Raw genomic sequence first — 16,481 nt, 5'->3', positions numbered from 1 at the left:
TTTAAAAAATTACATGACAATCAGCAACTGTTTAGATAATTGTTTTTCATTTGATAAGAATTTTGCATTTTATAGCATAAATAACAGCAATTATAAATAAAATTTTGATGATGAGTTAATTAATTCTTTTTCCAAAAAAATAAATAAATAAATAAACTAAATCCCTTTTTAAGTGATTGCTTTTGTTTGTTATATCTTTTATTTTGCTATATTTAGTCGTTAGTCCATCTTCAAACATCTTGTGACAAATCCTATTTTTTCTTCTTTGCAAGCACAGAATGTAAGTTTTAAATATATTCCCTTCCAGTTTCTCTGATGTTGTAACACTTACATATACTAATAATCGTCGTTAGAAAAACAGTCACCTTTATAGTAACTAATTTAAAAAAATTACTTCTTACAAGAATCGCAATAGTTGATCTTAAAATTGCGTGAATATGAATAGCAATTATGGATTTTGAAATGACGTGAATATGAAACTAGATATACGATTTTGAAAATGAGAAAATAAAAACTGGGATATAGAATTTATAAAACGCGCAAATACAAATCACGATTCATAATTTTTATATATCGTAAATACGAATCATGATGCATAATTTTTAGAGTGCGTGAATGTGAATCCCAATGCCTTAATTTAAAATCACGTATAAATACGAAAATCAATGTTTGATATTATAAACCGCATGAGCAAATCAAGGCATTGAATTTTAAACTTGAGTGAATACGAATCGCTACATAGGTTTTTAAAAAGGCGTAAATACGAATCACAATATTGGATTTTTAAATCTTGTAAATAAGAATCGCAACGTACAATATTCCAATCGCGTGAATAAGAATCGCAACACGCAAATATGAAAAGCTATGTTTGATATTAAAATCGTATGAATAAGAATTGAAATATTAGCAGATTCCAGGCTTGGGACCTCTAAAAGGCTTGTCAGAAGCAGCGTCGTTTGAACTACGAAAATCGGATCTATCTGGAAGGTGGGTAAAAAATTCGGAAAATCTTATCTGCTGCGTGTAAAAGGGGAGAAAATAGCTAAAATAAGTAAAAATGAGAAAGGATTGGTAGCTATGTAGTTTGAATTTTCCGTTTCTCTTTGAAAATCGGTGAAAAGTGGAATACTTATAAAAAAAAAAGTGAAATTTTTAGAAAATCTGAATTTTTGATTAAAAAAACAGCTGAAATTCAAGAGATAAAAGTGAAAAAACGCGGAAATCCGCTAAAAAGCGGAAAAATCTCATCCCTGAGTTTTTTTAGTCAAAATTTCCCCAAAATTCCCTCCTCTTATTCATAACCAAAACCTTCTTTTTTGTTATATCCTTATCATTGCCTTTAAATCAAATTGCTCGCAATACAAAGTGCATAAGTTTTTGCTTTATAAAAGATAATTTTAAGTGGATAATGACTTAAAATACAAATAGAATAGAACAAGTTCGAAATTTTATTTTTAAATAACAATGAAACACATTAAAATTTGCACACAAAAAAAATCACTTTTTGCAATGTAAATGTAGTTTAACAAGTAAATTTATAAAATTTAAAAATTTAGCCTTTTAAAATATTTTTTTTTCCCTATAATGAACATAAATCTTAGAATTTTTTTAAGCAGAATATTTGTTTTTAACTAAAATGCTTTAATAAAAATTACTTCGAACAAACCTCCTTGCTAAACAAAATTAAGAAAGAGTTTTATTTAATTTCATAAAAACAGATAAGCGTAAATTATAACAACATCCTTGTATATTGTTTAATGCTGAAATTGTTTGTTTTTAACAGTTATAACGAAAGCTCTTTAAAAAAAAGGGATATGTAAATATACATGTTTGTTAAGTCAAACATAAAAGTTTTTATTTAATAGGAAATAAAAATTCAACACATCATTTTAAATAGCTTATCATTAACAATAAGTAATACATATCATGAACTAATTTGTGTTTTAAATAATTTACTTTATTTTAAAAACATATTTTGTAAAAGAAAAGAAATTTTTTTACATATTTCATTCAGACAAGTAGTATCTAATAAAAGTCAAAAAAATTTTATAATCAATGTATCATTTGTAAAACAAGACTTTCACAAAAGAAATTTGAGTATAATTATATTAGCTAAGGAAAGTTACTGTCTAATTAATTTGCATAAATATTTATCAGTAACAAAAACATTATTTTGAAAGTTTAGTGCAAATACTTTTTAGTAACTCAACTTTTACTCAATGTTTGACTCAACTCATAGTCAATAACTATTGATTTGAAACATAATAAACTTGCTTAGTATGCTTATCAACAAGAAATCAAAGTCAGCACATTAAATCAAGGGGAGAGGGAAGAGTATTAAGATGAGCTGCATGCAAAGATTCAAATTTTATCTGATAAAAGTTACATTTAAAATTAAATAGTAAGAAGATTAAAAATTCTGAAATCAAAAGTAACACATATATATGCTTGATTAAGAACAATGGAAACAAAACCTGCAAAGAATGCACAGGAAGGTCAAAATGCTTCTACAGGTAGACAAAAACCTTTTGCACACTAGAGAGTATATATGTAAAATTTAAAAAAAAAACAATTCAGAAAAATTTTAAAAAATGCAATTTTGAGTCGACTTATCTGAGATTTAAATTTGAAACATTTTAATGCTCCAACTAAATGAATAAAGAAATAAAGAAAACTTACGTGACTAGATGATTGATTTAAAAGAGGGGTAGGCTCATAAATGCAAACTTCATTTCCATAAGCAGCTGCAATCTAAGCAATGAGCAAATATAAAGTATTACAAATATTTTATTAAATTTCCATACGCATTCTGTATTCTAAAATGTGTGAAGATGAATATTGACTTGTATTAACTAATAACATTATTGAAATATTATGATTTATTTCAAATAGCACATCATAAATAATAATTAAGTTTAAAAAAATACTCCAAATATTTCTTCATAATTCAATGTCTAAAAAATAGCAGCATTGAAAAAAATTTCTTAATATGCAACAAAAAATCCTTACATCTTTGTAAATGAAAAATAAAAAGGAAAAATTAAAACCCTAGATTCTTGTACTACCTTATTTACACTAACATATCAAATATGGAATAGTTATTTGTGAAGATAGCACTGAATTATTAAACATTTGATGTTGTATTTTTAACAGTATATATATATGTTTAGAAAGGGCAAAACATACAGCTTTCTCAAACAAGACTATGCTTCAGTGTATTGATAATACAGAAGAATATCTCTTAATCAAAGCAATTATTTCCTCTGATTATTTATTAACTCAGAAAATAAATATCGTATATCATGGTGCAATTTTACAAAAAATTATTAATTATCATGGGTGGAAATAATAACATTTACAAATAAAATTCTACACAAGTTTGCCGAGATACCAACTGTTAAATAATCCAATGCTGTATATTAGAAACTAATTATGCATATAATGGGTTCAAAATATACATACTTCCATTTACATAACTTTTTTAATTTAAAACTCAAATTTAACTTCCCTATTTAATAAATATATTATTAAATTTATATCTCAAAAAACATTAAAAAAAATTTCCTTAATCATTATAAGTTATAAAGTAATATAGGTACATTACATACTTTTCCAACATCAGTTGAAGAATCTAAACACCCAACTTGAATATTTCCATGAATCAAACCAGGTATGATTTGTACCCTCTGAAAATTACTAGCAAGAATCACAATATTGCATCCTGATGCATATGCCTAAAAAAAACATATTTTGATCAAATTATTATCAAATTGGATCTAAAATAAATTAAACTAAGAATAATATATTATTAGACATTAAAAACACTCATTTTTAATAAAATTACAACATTTAGTTTTGAACATAAGCAAGAAAAAAGATGACTTTCAAGGAAAATATAATCATAAATTTTGTTTTCTTCACTGTGAATTTTTACAATATAAAAAAAAAAATTGAATGGATGGACAAACATTCTTTATAATTAATTAATTAATAATTAGGTAAACATATTTCAACAATTTTCTACTTGACATTGCAAAATATGTATTTAATAGTTTTAAAAAAAATATACGTTTCTTATTCGGAAGGAAAAAAAACAATTTTTAAGATATTTTAATAACCTTCCCTAAAAAGAGCCTTCAAGCCCTGATGGGTTAATATATATTTTATTTACTTCAATTAATGTAAAACCACTTAAAAAAGCTAATGTAAATTGAATTGAAATATTAAAAAATTAAAATAAATAAAATAAAAAATAAATAAAAAATTAAAATAATTGAAAAACAATTCCAAAATTAAAAAAATGAACTAATGAAATTAATATTTTATATGCAGGTATTAATCATAAAAGTTTCCATCATTAAATTTAGCGTATACACATGAACATGGGGATATTCAGAGAATTTTAAAATTTCAATTTTAATTATAATTTAAAAACATTAAAGTATATAGTAACTCTTTTTTTTAAAAAAAATAAAAAGTAGAATTTTAAAGAAATTAGCAGCTACATTTAAAAACAAAAGCTTTTTTTTATGAAGTAAAAAAAAAAACTTATTTTGAACTACTGTATAAAAAAATATAAAACTAATATAAAATATTTACAAAACAAGGTTCTAGAAACTGCTAGTTCTGGAATAGCAAGGTAGTGCTGCAAAAACAGCTGCTAAGAACTGATGCAATAAGCAGAAACATGATTTCTACTAAGAAGGAATGAGCAAGTTAGCGGCTTTTACTTTTTGATAAATGCCTAGATAGGTTTAATGAATGCTTGGAAAAATGATAGGCAAGTATTCATTTTGTATTTGTTGGGCGATTCTTTCGTTACGTGTGTTACTTTTACACGACATATTTCAACTTTAACACTTATTATAATGAACTTGTTAGATATTTTTTATGCTTTTCTTAATTTGTTGTTAAATCTATATGTGTTGTAAGTTTTCAAAACGAAGATTGAAGGCGCAAATTAATTTGATGTTGAAAAAAAAAATTTCTGAAATTTTGTTACGTGTGTTACCCTTTATAATGCTAGATATTTGAAACTTTGAATATATTCATTTAATTCTGTGAAGTATAAAGGCAAAAAATTAAGATATTTTCTTTTATAGAGAGATACAATATCGAAGCTGTGTTTAGTGATTTTTAAAAATTTCTTACAACAGTAAAAACTTCTTTATTTTGGTGAAATTGGTGCGTTACGTGTGTTAACTGAACGTTACGTGTGTTACCCTCTGTGAATATTTCAACTGAGAAGTCATAAATGTTGCACTAAAACATTTATTTATTTTAATTTAGCAGAAGAAAAACAATTTATTTTAGCAAATAAAATAGTTAATGGTCTGGAAATATGGTTGTAGCCCTTCTTTATACTGGTTTAGAGAGTAAAACATAGCAAATCTTAGGCACATCTATTCCTTCAAAATCATTTCTGTTTTGAAACAAAAATATGCATATTTTCCAATTATTTTATGCAAATATTGCATTTTAAGTTTACAAGCATGTGCATTTGCGTCAATAATGCTCCCGAGATAGAGCATATGTCGTTTTAATTTCAGTTATAGGCGCACTTCTGATCAGGAGGGAACAGAAATTGACTTACTGACTATTTGTGTGCCACAATGTGCATCTATGCATCTTATTCAAGTATCTAACGATACTTATGCATAGATTTTATGCTTTGTATTACCGTTGCCATGTATTGAACTTTTCAATTAATATCTTTATTTCCTTTTGGCTAATATATAATACTGTTGTATTAGGCATGAGTTGATTGGTTAGCTTTGCAAACAACACTGGATAGCAAATAAATTTTTTTGTATAACAACACAATGATATAAATAACTTTGCTTTTTGCTTCGCTTTCAAGATTTTGTACTACACACCTATCCCATAGAAGGAACTTCTGCATGTGATATCGTAAAATATTTCCAAATTAATTTCTTTTTTTATATTTTGATTGACAAAATATGAAATATTTCAACCATATATTTATTTTTAAATTCTTAACTTGACTTATTACTATAGAAGGTTTCTGTTAGCTCATCTTCTGAAGTAGAATCGTTTTTAAACAGTCTTAAAATAAAAGTGTAGACATTGTTTCACCTTTGTCTTTGCCTTAGGAAATATTGTAAAGGACTCTATTTTAAACTCTTTAGGAGAGTATCGTCTAAGACAACAGCTGCCGTGAATAACGGAACTGTGGCTGGATAGCATAATGCTGATTGAAATTCGTTTTGATATTCAAAAGAATATGCCATTGCAAAGTCAACTTGAATTTCCCTGGTTTTAATGCTAGATATGTTTGTTTGGAAAGTATCACCTCGGATTCTTTTAACTCTTACGTATTATTGAAAGTTAGTCCAATTTCCAAGAGTTATTTCAAAACATTCTTCTTGCACATTTGCCATTATATATTTTTTTTTGTGAGCTATTGTCATATTTTTCTCATCGTTACCAAACTACAATAAATGATGGTTAGAAACCTATAACAAACAATGAGAAATTTTTGTAAGTATCAGAAGCACCCTTCCAACAATTAGATCCAAAATTTCTTTTACTTTATATACATAAATACTTCTACCATCACCATGTATTGTCATAAACTTAATTTTAGCCTTCCAGTTAAAGAATAAAAATTTCATGATATTTGTTTTGATTCGAAGTTTTACAGTAGCAATAAATTTTTTAGTCATAAAGTACTAAATATGGAAAATTAAACAATGTTTAGGATGCAACTGACAAAAATCAGTATAAGCCTCTCTTAGAAACATTGTTAAATAGTTCTTTCGTTTTATTGCCCGTTTTTACCCGTAATAATCCAGAGAACCAGCTCTTGTTTCAATACAAGCATAGTATAAACAATCTAACTTTTGAAGAAAATCCATTTATTAATAATTAAGTTCATCTGAAATACTTAGTGGTGAACCTTTTACATCATTATCAATCTGTTTTGAAAGTTCAAGTCTAACTTTCATTATTTCCTTATTTTCTTTCCTTTGAAGTGCAGAATCTTATGCTCTTTTCTTTTTTTCTACATCTTCTTATTCTTTTAAATCCAGATAAGGACACTATTTTAAGTTTATCCATTTTATAATAATCTAGCAAATGCAGTCTAAATATTCTACTTAAACATAAACGTATAAAAAATAGAAGTTTCAAAATTATCGTCTTATTATGCTGTTTTTTTATTAATGCTTATACCGACCTGAATTTACAAAAAACCACAATCTTACAATTCCGTATTTGTGGCATTGAAGTTGTGCGGCGGATTGTCCGAACATGATTTAAATCTTTTATTGAAAATAAATAAATAATTAAAGCGTATAAGTACCTCTAACACACATAACAGTAACGCGCGTAACTTTTCGTTACGTGTGTTACCTTGAATAAAATTAATTATAAAATTTTAACTATTGGCAGTTTTAATTCGAGAATTTTTTCCATTGCATATCTTGCCTTCTAAATTTATAAAACAAAAAATTTTCAAATTTTCTTTTCTACTAAAGTTTTTACAGAAAAAAATGCAAAATTATGTTACGTGTGTTACTGGGAAATTAGACTATCTTGATTAATCGACTTTTAAACAAGCAAAAAAATTTAGGCCAAATTAAAAAAATACATTAAACAATGATAAAAGAGTAAAATAGTTATATTTATTACTAAAAAGTATTTTATTGCTCTTTAATATTTTAAGAACTCCATTGGAATATAACATAACAAAGAAGAGAACTCCTGTTAAAATTCATAGTGTTCCACCTTTTGTTAGAATTCACATAAATATTTTTTGTAATTCAAAAACTATCTTAACTATTAAAAAATGTACATCTTCTAGATTCCGAAATTGTGTCATTTTTGATTTTACGATAATTTTGAAAATTTAGTCACTCAGGACCACTTTTCGTGGAATCGCCCTGTTGTCAATTGTAAATAAATAATTTTTTATTACAATGTTTTTTTCTTTTCTCATCCTTGCATTAGAAGTATTGAAAATTTTATTCATTTATAAGCTTATTTAAATTCATACTTACGGTAAAGGGCACACCTTCAACACTACCAACTGAGTAGCAGTGATCTCCAGCATTTGCTGCCCCAGTTAAAACTTGATGGCAGTTCATTCTAACAATTTAAGTACTACCTACATAAGAGATTTAAAAAAATTTAGAATTCTTGCATAAATTGATCCTAGAAAATTAGTAAATACAAAAAAAAAAAACTATAGTATTATCTACTTAAGAGATAAAAAAAATTTAGAATTATTGCATAAATTTATCCTTAAAAACTATTCAACAGTACAAAAAATAAATAAATTAATAAAATAAAACAAACTGTGGTAAATTTACATAAGAGTAAAAAGAAAAGTTAAGTTCAAGTGTTCTACTGCTAAAAAAAAATTTTTAAGTTAAAATAAAAATATCGAAAATACACCATTAATATTTAAGTTATTTATTAACTTTTAGTAAAACCATAAAAACAAACAATGTCTTAGTTTTAAACACCAGAAATAAAACAAATACAAATTCGTATGTTAAAGTATGTATGCATACAATATAAAAAGTATGTATAGTATATATATTGTATGTATACAAATTTGCATGTAAAAATAAAGTTCAAACAATTACAATATGATGTATCATGAGAGGATATAGCATAAAGATTATACAGCAAAGGATAAGCAGCACAAGATGTGCCTTTTTATCCTAGTGCATATTACAAAATGCACAATGATAATATAATATTTTCAAAATAAAAATGAGCTATGCTCTTAACTTCTAACACAAACATATGAAATTAAAGGCATCTATGACTCTATATTACATAAATATTAGACCAAATTTAAATGATCAAAAGTAGCTAGACTTCTTTTTAACTAAAAAATTATCAGCTAAGATGAAATAAAACTTTTCAAGCCTGTTACAATGAGACAGGATTTTTATGGAACAAGAGATGTGGACATTTAGTTAATTTTTAAAACTCAAGTAATGACATATAACAATGAATCTGTTTGTATGACAATATATTCATTTGTATGACAATATATCATTACAATATACTCATTGTAATGAAATCAAGTGATACTTATAAATAGAGTCAAAGCCTGATGCAAAGACAAGAGAAAGAAGTCAAGGGACCAATATTTATATAAAGAAGATAAACACCCTGAAGAAGAAAATTTATTTCAACAAATTACACAGATTTTAACTTCGAAAATAAAGTTTTTCAGCTCTCCCCACGAAGAAAATGAAAGAAAGAGAAAGATGTCAGGGGACCAATATTTATGTGAAGATAAACCTTCTAAAGAAGAAGATATGAGGACATAGATGCATTTATTTCTACAAATTACATAGATTTTAATTTCTTATACAAATATCTCTGCCCTGTTGATTGTTAGCATCACACTAGAGTTGTACCAATAGACTATTGAAGATAACCTGAATTCAGAAACAAGTACACAAATCTAAATTTAGGGAAAAAAACTTAAATATCAAAAAGGGAAACGGTAATTACAAAAATATCTACATTTTTTAGGCATTATTTGCAAGATACCTTAAATTATTTTTTCAATTTTGCACAATAGATGTGTAAAGTGACATGACAAAAAACACTATAAAAAAACAATGAAAACATAAAAAAAAGTTTTGAAACTATAAAAAACTTTACTTTCTTTTTAAAAACTTTGACTTTACTTTCTGTTTTCAAAGAAAAATATGTCTAAAAAAATAATATGGCATCACTGACGTAAGAATAAATTTAATTTCAAATTAATTCTTACATTTTACTAGACAAACTAAGATGAAATAAATATAAAAAATACAAATAGTTATAAATAAGATTTTTTTAGAAATGCAATTACACATCTTTAATAATTAGTAATTAATCACACAATAAAGGAAATATGGGTATAAAAAATTACTCATATAAAACATTTTGTAAGTTTTCTACAACGAAGAATTTTGTTAGCAACTAAATTTAAAGGTAAAATATTTGATAGGTGACATTTTTACATACCCCTCCAACCTCAATGAATTTTACTTACCTCAACATTAATTCACAAAATATTAAAAGAAATATTTTGCATTTTCAAAGGAAAATAAACTTTTAACGGTTTAATTATATTTCAAGTAACTTCGACCTTCGGAAAGAATACGATATAACGACGTATGAAAAATCTAACAATTCAAAAGAATTTGCCACAGGAATCCAAACCAACAAATGCATACTTTGAAAAGCAGAGTCGGAAAATTTATTAGAACATAAACAAGACGTAGCGTAATAATTTACTATACATCTAGAATATTATCTTTTTTTTTATTCCTGTCACCCAGGTTTTATGATTATGGGGAGTTTCAATTTAGTTGTGTAATTAAGTAAAGCACTCACTCTCGTAATGTGATATTGAAAAAGGCATTGGTGTTATTAATAATCAAGTCTTTTTTTTTCTTAAAAAATATAAAATATTAATTTATTATCTTCCTTTCTACCTCCCTTAAAGAGAAGGACGTTCGGTCTAACCATTTATCATACACACTAGAACACACACCATCATGAATGACGAAGACGATATTGCCGAATACCGAAACTAAATTCAACATGCCATCGCAGAAAGTTCAAAGGTGAGAAAAAAAGTCTGAAAATAATAAAAGTTTAAACTCTTTAAACAAGATCTGCAATAAGGTTTTTAGATTTCTTATGTTGCTTAGTAAAGAGCTTTATACATTAAATAAACATTCATTTGTAAAAATATTAAAATTTGAATTTGAGTTTTATTTTTGGCAAAGGTATAACTTATCGGTTACAGTTTAAAGTTGATCAGTGAAAACAGACAAGATTTGTTTAGGTTTTGTCTGTAGTTCAAAATTTTTAATTATTTCTTTCAAGTTGTGAAGTTATTTTAATTTCTATCCATTGATTACAATGAGTAGAAAATTTAAAAAGGACATTGTACCTTGGAAAAATCCGTAAGTATAAAGAACTAGTCGTCCAAATGGTTTACATTATTTTTTCAGGTTATGCGATGCTAAGGAATTGAATGTTCTTATAAACCAAACATATTGTAAAGGAGTAATTTTTTTCTTCTCAAAAACGTTTATAAGTAATTAATTCGTATCAAAATTGAATAAATATATATTATGAACGAATAATCTGTTAAAATTATTTATATGTGAATATATTTTTATTTAAAGAACTTAGTACTTTCAGCAGGTGATACGAAAAAATAATTTAATTGATGCAGAATTAACTTATTTTTTAATAAAATTTTTTTAACTACTTAGTAGTGTAAAGCTCTGATTTTTAAGCCTAATAATAAAAACTATTTCCATGCGATATATTAGTAAGAGAATGTTTAGGTTTTGTTTTCATCATTTTAACTTTTTGAATCTGTTTCTAATATTTTCAGAGCTGAATTTATCAAAGTATATGAGTATGCTTTCTCTGATGATCTGAAGAAAAATCGTTGGGCTGTTGAGCAAATCACTGTTTGGGAAACAAGGTAAAAAAAAAATTTGATTTTTTTTTTATCTTCTTATTTAATAAGCTTGTTTTAAACTATTGTTTCACCGGTATAGTTAGGATATATTTTCGTATCAGTACCTATTTGTATAAATTGAAGTCATCAATGTGCCAAATAAAATCACCCATTTGTATACTATTGATTAAATTTCTAAAAAAAAATTCAGTGGCTTTACTAAAGGGAGCCATGAGTTTTACCATTCCACACTGCTAGGATTAGTTGTAAGTTACCTTTCTTACCTTTTGTTTTCACCTTCTTTTAAAAAGTAATCATCTCACATTTTTAAAAATTTTAACTTTTTAAAATAAAAAAAAATTTCTATGCAAGCATGTTAGCTTTTAAGATGTAGCAAATCAGGCTTCCCATGTAAAAAACTTTTTTACCCCCTGATTTACCATTGATGATTATATCCCCACCGGAGGACAACTAAAAGTATATATAATTTGAGCTCTTCAGATGTTGATTCAGTACGTTATAGGAACAGAGGCTAACATGAACTGTTGCTGATTATGCAATATTGGTGTGATGAATGAGTAACTGCACTTGTCTTCTTATAGTAATTTTTGATGTTCCAATGTTATCAAAATTATATTTAAATGTACTACCACCTGGTTTTTTAATTCAGACTTTTTCTCTTTTAATTTCTCTCCGAGCCTATTGCAGTGTTCCCAATCAATCACTAATTTTTCTAAAAGTCAAATTTTTCATTAGTCACCGAAAATCACTTTTGACAGAGAAAAGTCATTAAATGTCATACAAAAACAAAACAAAAAAGCTGTAGACAGGGTATCCGCGCACCTGGAAAGTCGTGAATTTTGGTATTAAACAAAATTTGTCATGAAATGTTATGATTTTAACTATTTTCTAAAAAAGTCATGGATTTAGATCACCGAAAAATCTAATTTTCAAAATGGATTTTACCCCTCATCCCCAATTTCATGGTGCTCTGAATATCTGAATTTGTAACAAAATCCCCACTCACAGTCATGTTTTATTAAAATATAAAATTTCTAGAGCGAATTATATTTTAAACTTCTGTGATTTCAGAATTTTTATTATTGTTGATTTTTTTATTTATTTTATCAATTTTTAAATTCTAGCTGAAGCAAGCCAGTCATTGACAATTTTTTTTAATTCTGAAATGAGAACAGAAAAATTAAGAGTGTTTCTTTCCTTTCCAATGAATAAGTGTCTTTAGAGTGTAATTTTTCAGAAAAAAAAAGAAAAGAAAAATTTGCTTCTGTATTTTTTTAAGCTATTTTATTGCTTCAACTCTTCGTTTACTTTTTTTTTTTCCCTATAAATATGAAGGTGCAGCGTCTAACAGTTTTGGCTATGCCTATCATTTCAATTAATGTTATTTTTTTATTTATTGTTGTGCTTTTGTCATGGATTTGAAAATATTAAACGTAGCAGATACCCTGTGTAAAGAACTAGTTATTGTTGCTACAGTATGCTTTTATGTTTCTGAGGATATTTTATTTGATGGGTTGAAATTGTTTCAACTGGTAAAAAATAACCTTAGAGGAAATGTAAAAATTGATACTTTTTGACATTACTATATTAACCAAGAAAGACACTTCTGAGGTGCAGTAATAGGCTGAGACGGCTGGGCCATCTAGAAGAAGCCTTGAAAATATCGCCATGAGAATCATCACCTTTAAGAACTCTGATGGGCAGACCCTCTACTAGATGGCTCAATGACATAGAAAATGACACAAAAAACCTTAAAGAAAAGAAATTGAGAGGGAGTTGCCATGGATAGGAGGCGATAGCATTTGTCAGCTGTTGAGGCAGCCAAGCCCTGCAAGGAGCTGTTGCGCTGACGAAGAAGGAGACACTTCTGGGGATTGCAAAATGTCAAATCTTGGGGAAACTGTCAAAGCAGCTCTCACATGGTTGTATTGATTATAAAAAAAAAATTAGATTTTCAGTTCCAAAGTGGGCACTAAGAAAAGAAAACTGCAATGACCGAAAGAGATTTGAATGCAGTTTTATCCATAAAAGATATTTTCTTCTCATCTTGTGTCAGTGACTGATAAATTGCTTGAAGATGGATTGTAAGTTATTCAAAAATATGCAGCTTACATGGAAGAATGCAAATATCTGAAGAAAAAGACAATGGAAAGACAGAAAAACAGGGAAGGAACTTGGAAAACAAACTGCAATGAATTTTAAATATATTATGAGTAACGAATATAAATTGATCATGAATAAAGGTATAAAAAGTATAAATAAAGAAATTTTAAAAAGCTTTCTGAGGTAGACAATATTGAATTGAAAGGGGGGGATAAACAATGAAATGAAAAGAACAGCTGGAAATTCACTGGAAGAAGCCATCAACTAACTTGATGATTCCCATGGTTTTTATAACATATTCTGTAGATTATACATACATCATACTTATTCCGTTTTACAACGAATTGGAGCGACTTCTTCTATCATAGCTTTTCATCTCATTCTATTTTTGGCCAGATCAGGGCCGGATTAGCCTATAGGCACACTAGGCACGTGCCTAGGGACTACGAGATTCAGGGGCCTACGAAAATCTTGGGAGGAGAAAATTTGTTGACAAATATAATTTAGCTTTAAAAACAACAAGTTATGCACAAAATTATGAAGATACAAATAAAAATATAATATTTTTCGGTAATAAATTACTTTGCAGAATAGATCTAATATATTACTTTTTTGCGATTTTTGGATTAAACGAAATCTTGTATTATGCTGTCGAATTCCAAACTACGCAAAATGTCGTATTCAATAGACATAAGTGCAAGCAATGCCAAACGATCTTGATTCATTGTTGAAATAATTTTTTATCAATTTTAATCTGGAGAAAGATCTTTCTCCTTCTGCATTTGATCCAAGAATCAACAAATATATTCATAATGCAATGTGAACGTTAGGAAAAGTATTCACATGTTTATCTTTAATTTGAGCCTTCAACATTTCTTGTGCAGATTTATGTTGATACAAATTTGAAAATAGTAAAAATTCATCTGCAAAGTTTTCCTCTAATTCGGATGAGTAAATTTTCACCAAATTTTGCACTTTTAGTTTAATCTCAGATTCTGACAAATTTTTGTGAAGTGTTTACATAGTTATCGATCGAACTAATCACAATGGTATTATCGATATCAACTGCAAAATCGGCAGAATGTCGGTATTGCAGATAAAGTTCGATAAGCAAATTTGTAAATTAAAATCCATATTAATAAAAATGTAAAAAAAATATGCAAGAAAATTTTAGCATATATTTTGAAAAGAGGGGAGGAGTGGGGAAAGGAGGGCCCCAAAACGGCTATGCCTAGGGCCTACGAAAGGTATAATCCGGCTCTGGACCAGATATTTTGCCTCTCTCTATGTTCAATTCTATTGCTTTTGATTCCTTTACAATTGTCCTGCACCAAGTATTTTTAGGTCATCCTCTTTTTGTATTGCCCTGAAGATCCAATCAAAAGCTTGTTGCAAATTTTATAGAACCACTCGATACGTAAGATTCTTCTTAAACAGTTGTTAATGAATACTTAAATTATTTACTTGTTATTTTTGTTACTTTGTCATGTCTCAGACCCATATAGTAAGACAGATTTTAACATTTTTGTTTTTCCAGAATTTATTGAGAATAGTATAACTCCTCCGGGTTTCGTTTAACCACTTAACAGCGTCTATTTTCTGGCAAATTGGGTAAAAAAATAAGCATATTTTTTAGAAGCAAATTTCTGTTAAAATCGATTATATAAACTCAAATCAAGAGTCAAAACTATTACAATTATTGATTTTATGAAATAATTTTAATTTTTATTTAAAACTTTATTTTCAAAGCGTATTAAAATTTATTAAGAAATCACATTTAATCAATTAAGTTTTACATTAAAAATGTTAAATGATTGTTTGTTTAAAGATTTTAATTTTTAAGGTGCTGGCCAAGCCTTCCAACTGCTGTGGAAGCAACTCTTTTATTAGTGCGAAGCAAAATTCAAGATCATTTATATGAGGCCAGCAAATTTTTTTGCAATGCACAAGAAGTTGAAATGATGTATTCAAATGCTGTTGTAAGGTAAGTTACTAATAATTTAATCTTTAAGCCTATAAAAAGGAGAATGTTTCTAATTGCCTAGATTTATTTGGTTGATATGGTAGGGAAAAAAAAAGCATGAGGTTAAAAAGTGCACATTCTACAAAAAACAACACCATGAGTTACTATTAAAAAAATTAAATTTGAATTATATTTTTTTTAAAAATCGCAATAAATAATTATTGCGATTAATTAATTAAACTTTGAATATAATTATTAAGATACTGTGTTTTTTCTTGTATTATAAGAAAAATTTAGTATCAATGCAGAATTGGTGAGTATGTAGTTTTAATTCAGTACCTTTTCTAAATTTTGTCTTTTTATTGCAGTTACTATTTTCATTATCTTAAATTAAAATAGAATTCATGATTATAAAAACCTGAATATTTTTTCGCCATAGTGTTTTTGTTTTCTATTATAATTTTAAAATTTTTGTGGTAAGGCTGAGAAAGGATGCACTTATCTCAGACCCTAAATCTTGTTAAGGGGTGCTGCACCAAAGTTTATGTATGCCACTGATTGAACTAACTTTTTAAGTATTTAAAAAATCATATCACGAATGCTTTTCATTTTTACAAAATTATGACTTTTTCTCTTTTTGACATTTTTCACTGTTTTTAAAAGTAGCTTTGAAGGAACTGGCTTAAGATTAGCTAACAGTCATGAATTACTATTGCAAAATCACAGTACATATAAAAACAACATATTTTTTGCAAGAAAGCATTATTTCATATGATAAAAAGGTAGTTTGGGATTACCCGTCGACCAGTCAACGCATGCGAAAATGCTCGAATCTTTTGTCGCCATCATAATGAAAAGCAGTTTCCAAACACACTGAATTAATCAAATAATAATAATAAAATAAAAAATTAAGTGTAAAAATAAGTTATAAAATGA

The 16,481-nt window shown here is 27.0% G+C and overlaps 2 protein-coding genes across 5 annotated transcripts in view; one reads left to right on the top strand and one right to left on the bottom strand.

Moving 5' to 3' along the window:
* The window catches only part of Rbcn-3A (rabconnectin-3 alpha), a 124,723-nt gene extending 114,145 nt beyond the window's left edge, over positions 1–10,578 (bottom strand). For 2 of the 3 annotated variants that reach the window (XM_087168273.1, XM_087168276.1), the window contains exons 1-4: positions 10,372–10,578; positions 8,022–8,128; positions 3,609–3,734; positions 2,680–2,751 (exon numbers count right to left, since the gene is read on the bottom strand). In XM_087168273.1, coding sequence (XP_087024399.1) covers positions 2,680–2,751; positions 3,609–3,734; positions 8,022–8,108 — 285 coding nt within the window. In that variant the 5' untranslated portion in view covers positions 8,109–8,128; positions 10,372–10,578. Of the gene's footprint in view, positions 1–2,679; positions 2,752–3,608; positions 3,735–8,021; positions 8,129–10,027 lie in introns of all 3 variants that reach the window. The other variant, XM_087168275.1, reaches the window with a different exon arrangement.
* Positions 10,579–10,771: 193 nt separating this feature from the next.
* Positions 10,772–16,481, top strand: part of LOC110282188 (uncharacterized) — a 43,162-nt gene continuing 37,452 nt past the window's right edge. The window contains exons 1-3 of one of the 2 annotated variants that reach the window (XM_087168277.1): positions 10,772–10,949; positions 11,390–11,482; positions 15,426–15,566. In XM_087168277.1, coding sequence (XP_087024403.1) covers positions 10,906–10,949; positions 11,390–11,482; positions 15,426–15,566 — 278 coding nt within the window. In that variant the 5' untranslated portion in view covers positions 10,772–10,905. The remainder of the gene's footprint in view (positions 10,950–11,389; positions 11,483–15,425; positions 15,567–16,481) is intronic. The other variant, XM_087168278.1, reaches the window with a different exon arrangement.

The sequence above is a fragment of the Parasteatoda tepidariorum genome, chromosome 7 (assembly GCF_982258835.1).
Source record: "Parasteatoda tepidariorum strain Cologne lab strain chromosome 7, Ptep-v5.0, whole genome shotgun sequence".
NCBI lineage: Eukaryota > Metazoa > Arthropoda > Arachnida > Araneae > Theridiidae > Parasteatoda > Parasteatoda tepidariorum.
Note: the sequence above shows the minus strand (reverse complement) of the source record. Positions and strands in the feature narration are given on the sequence as shown.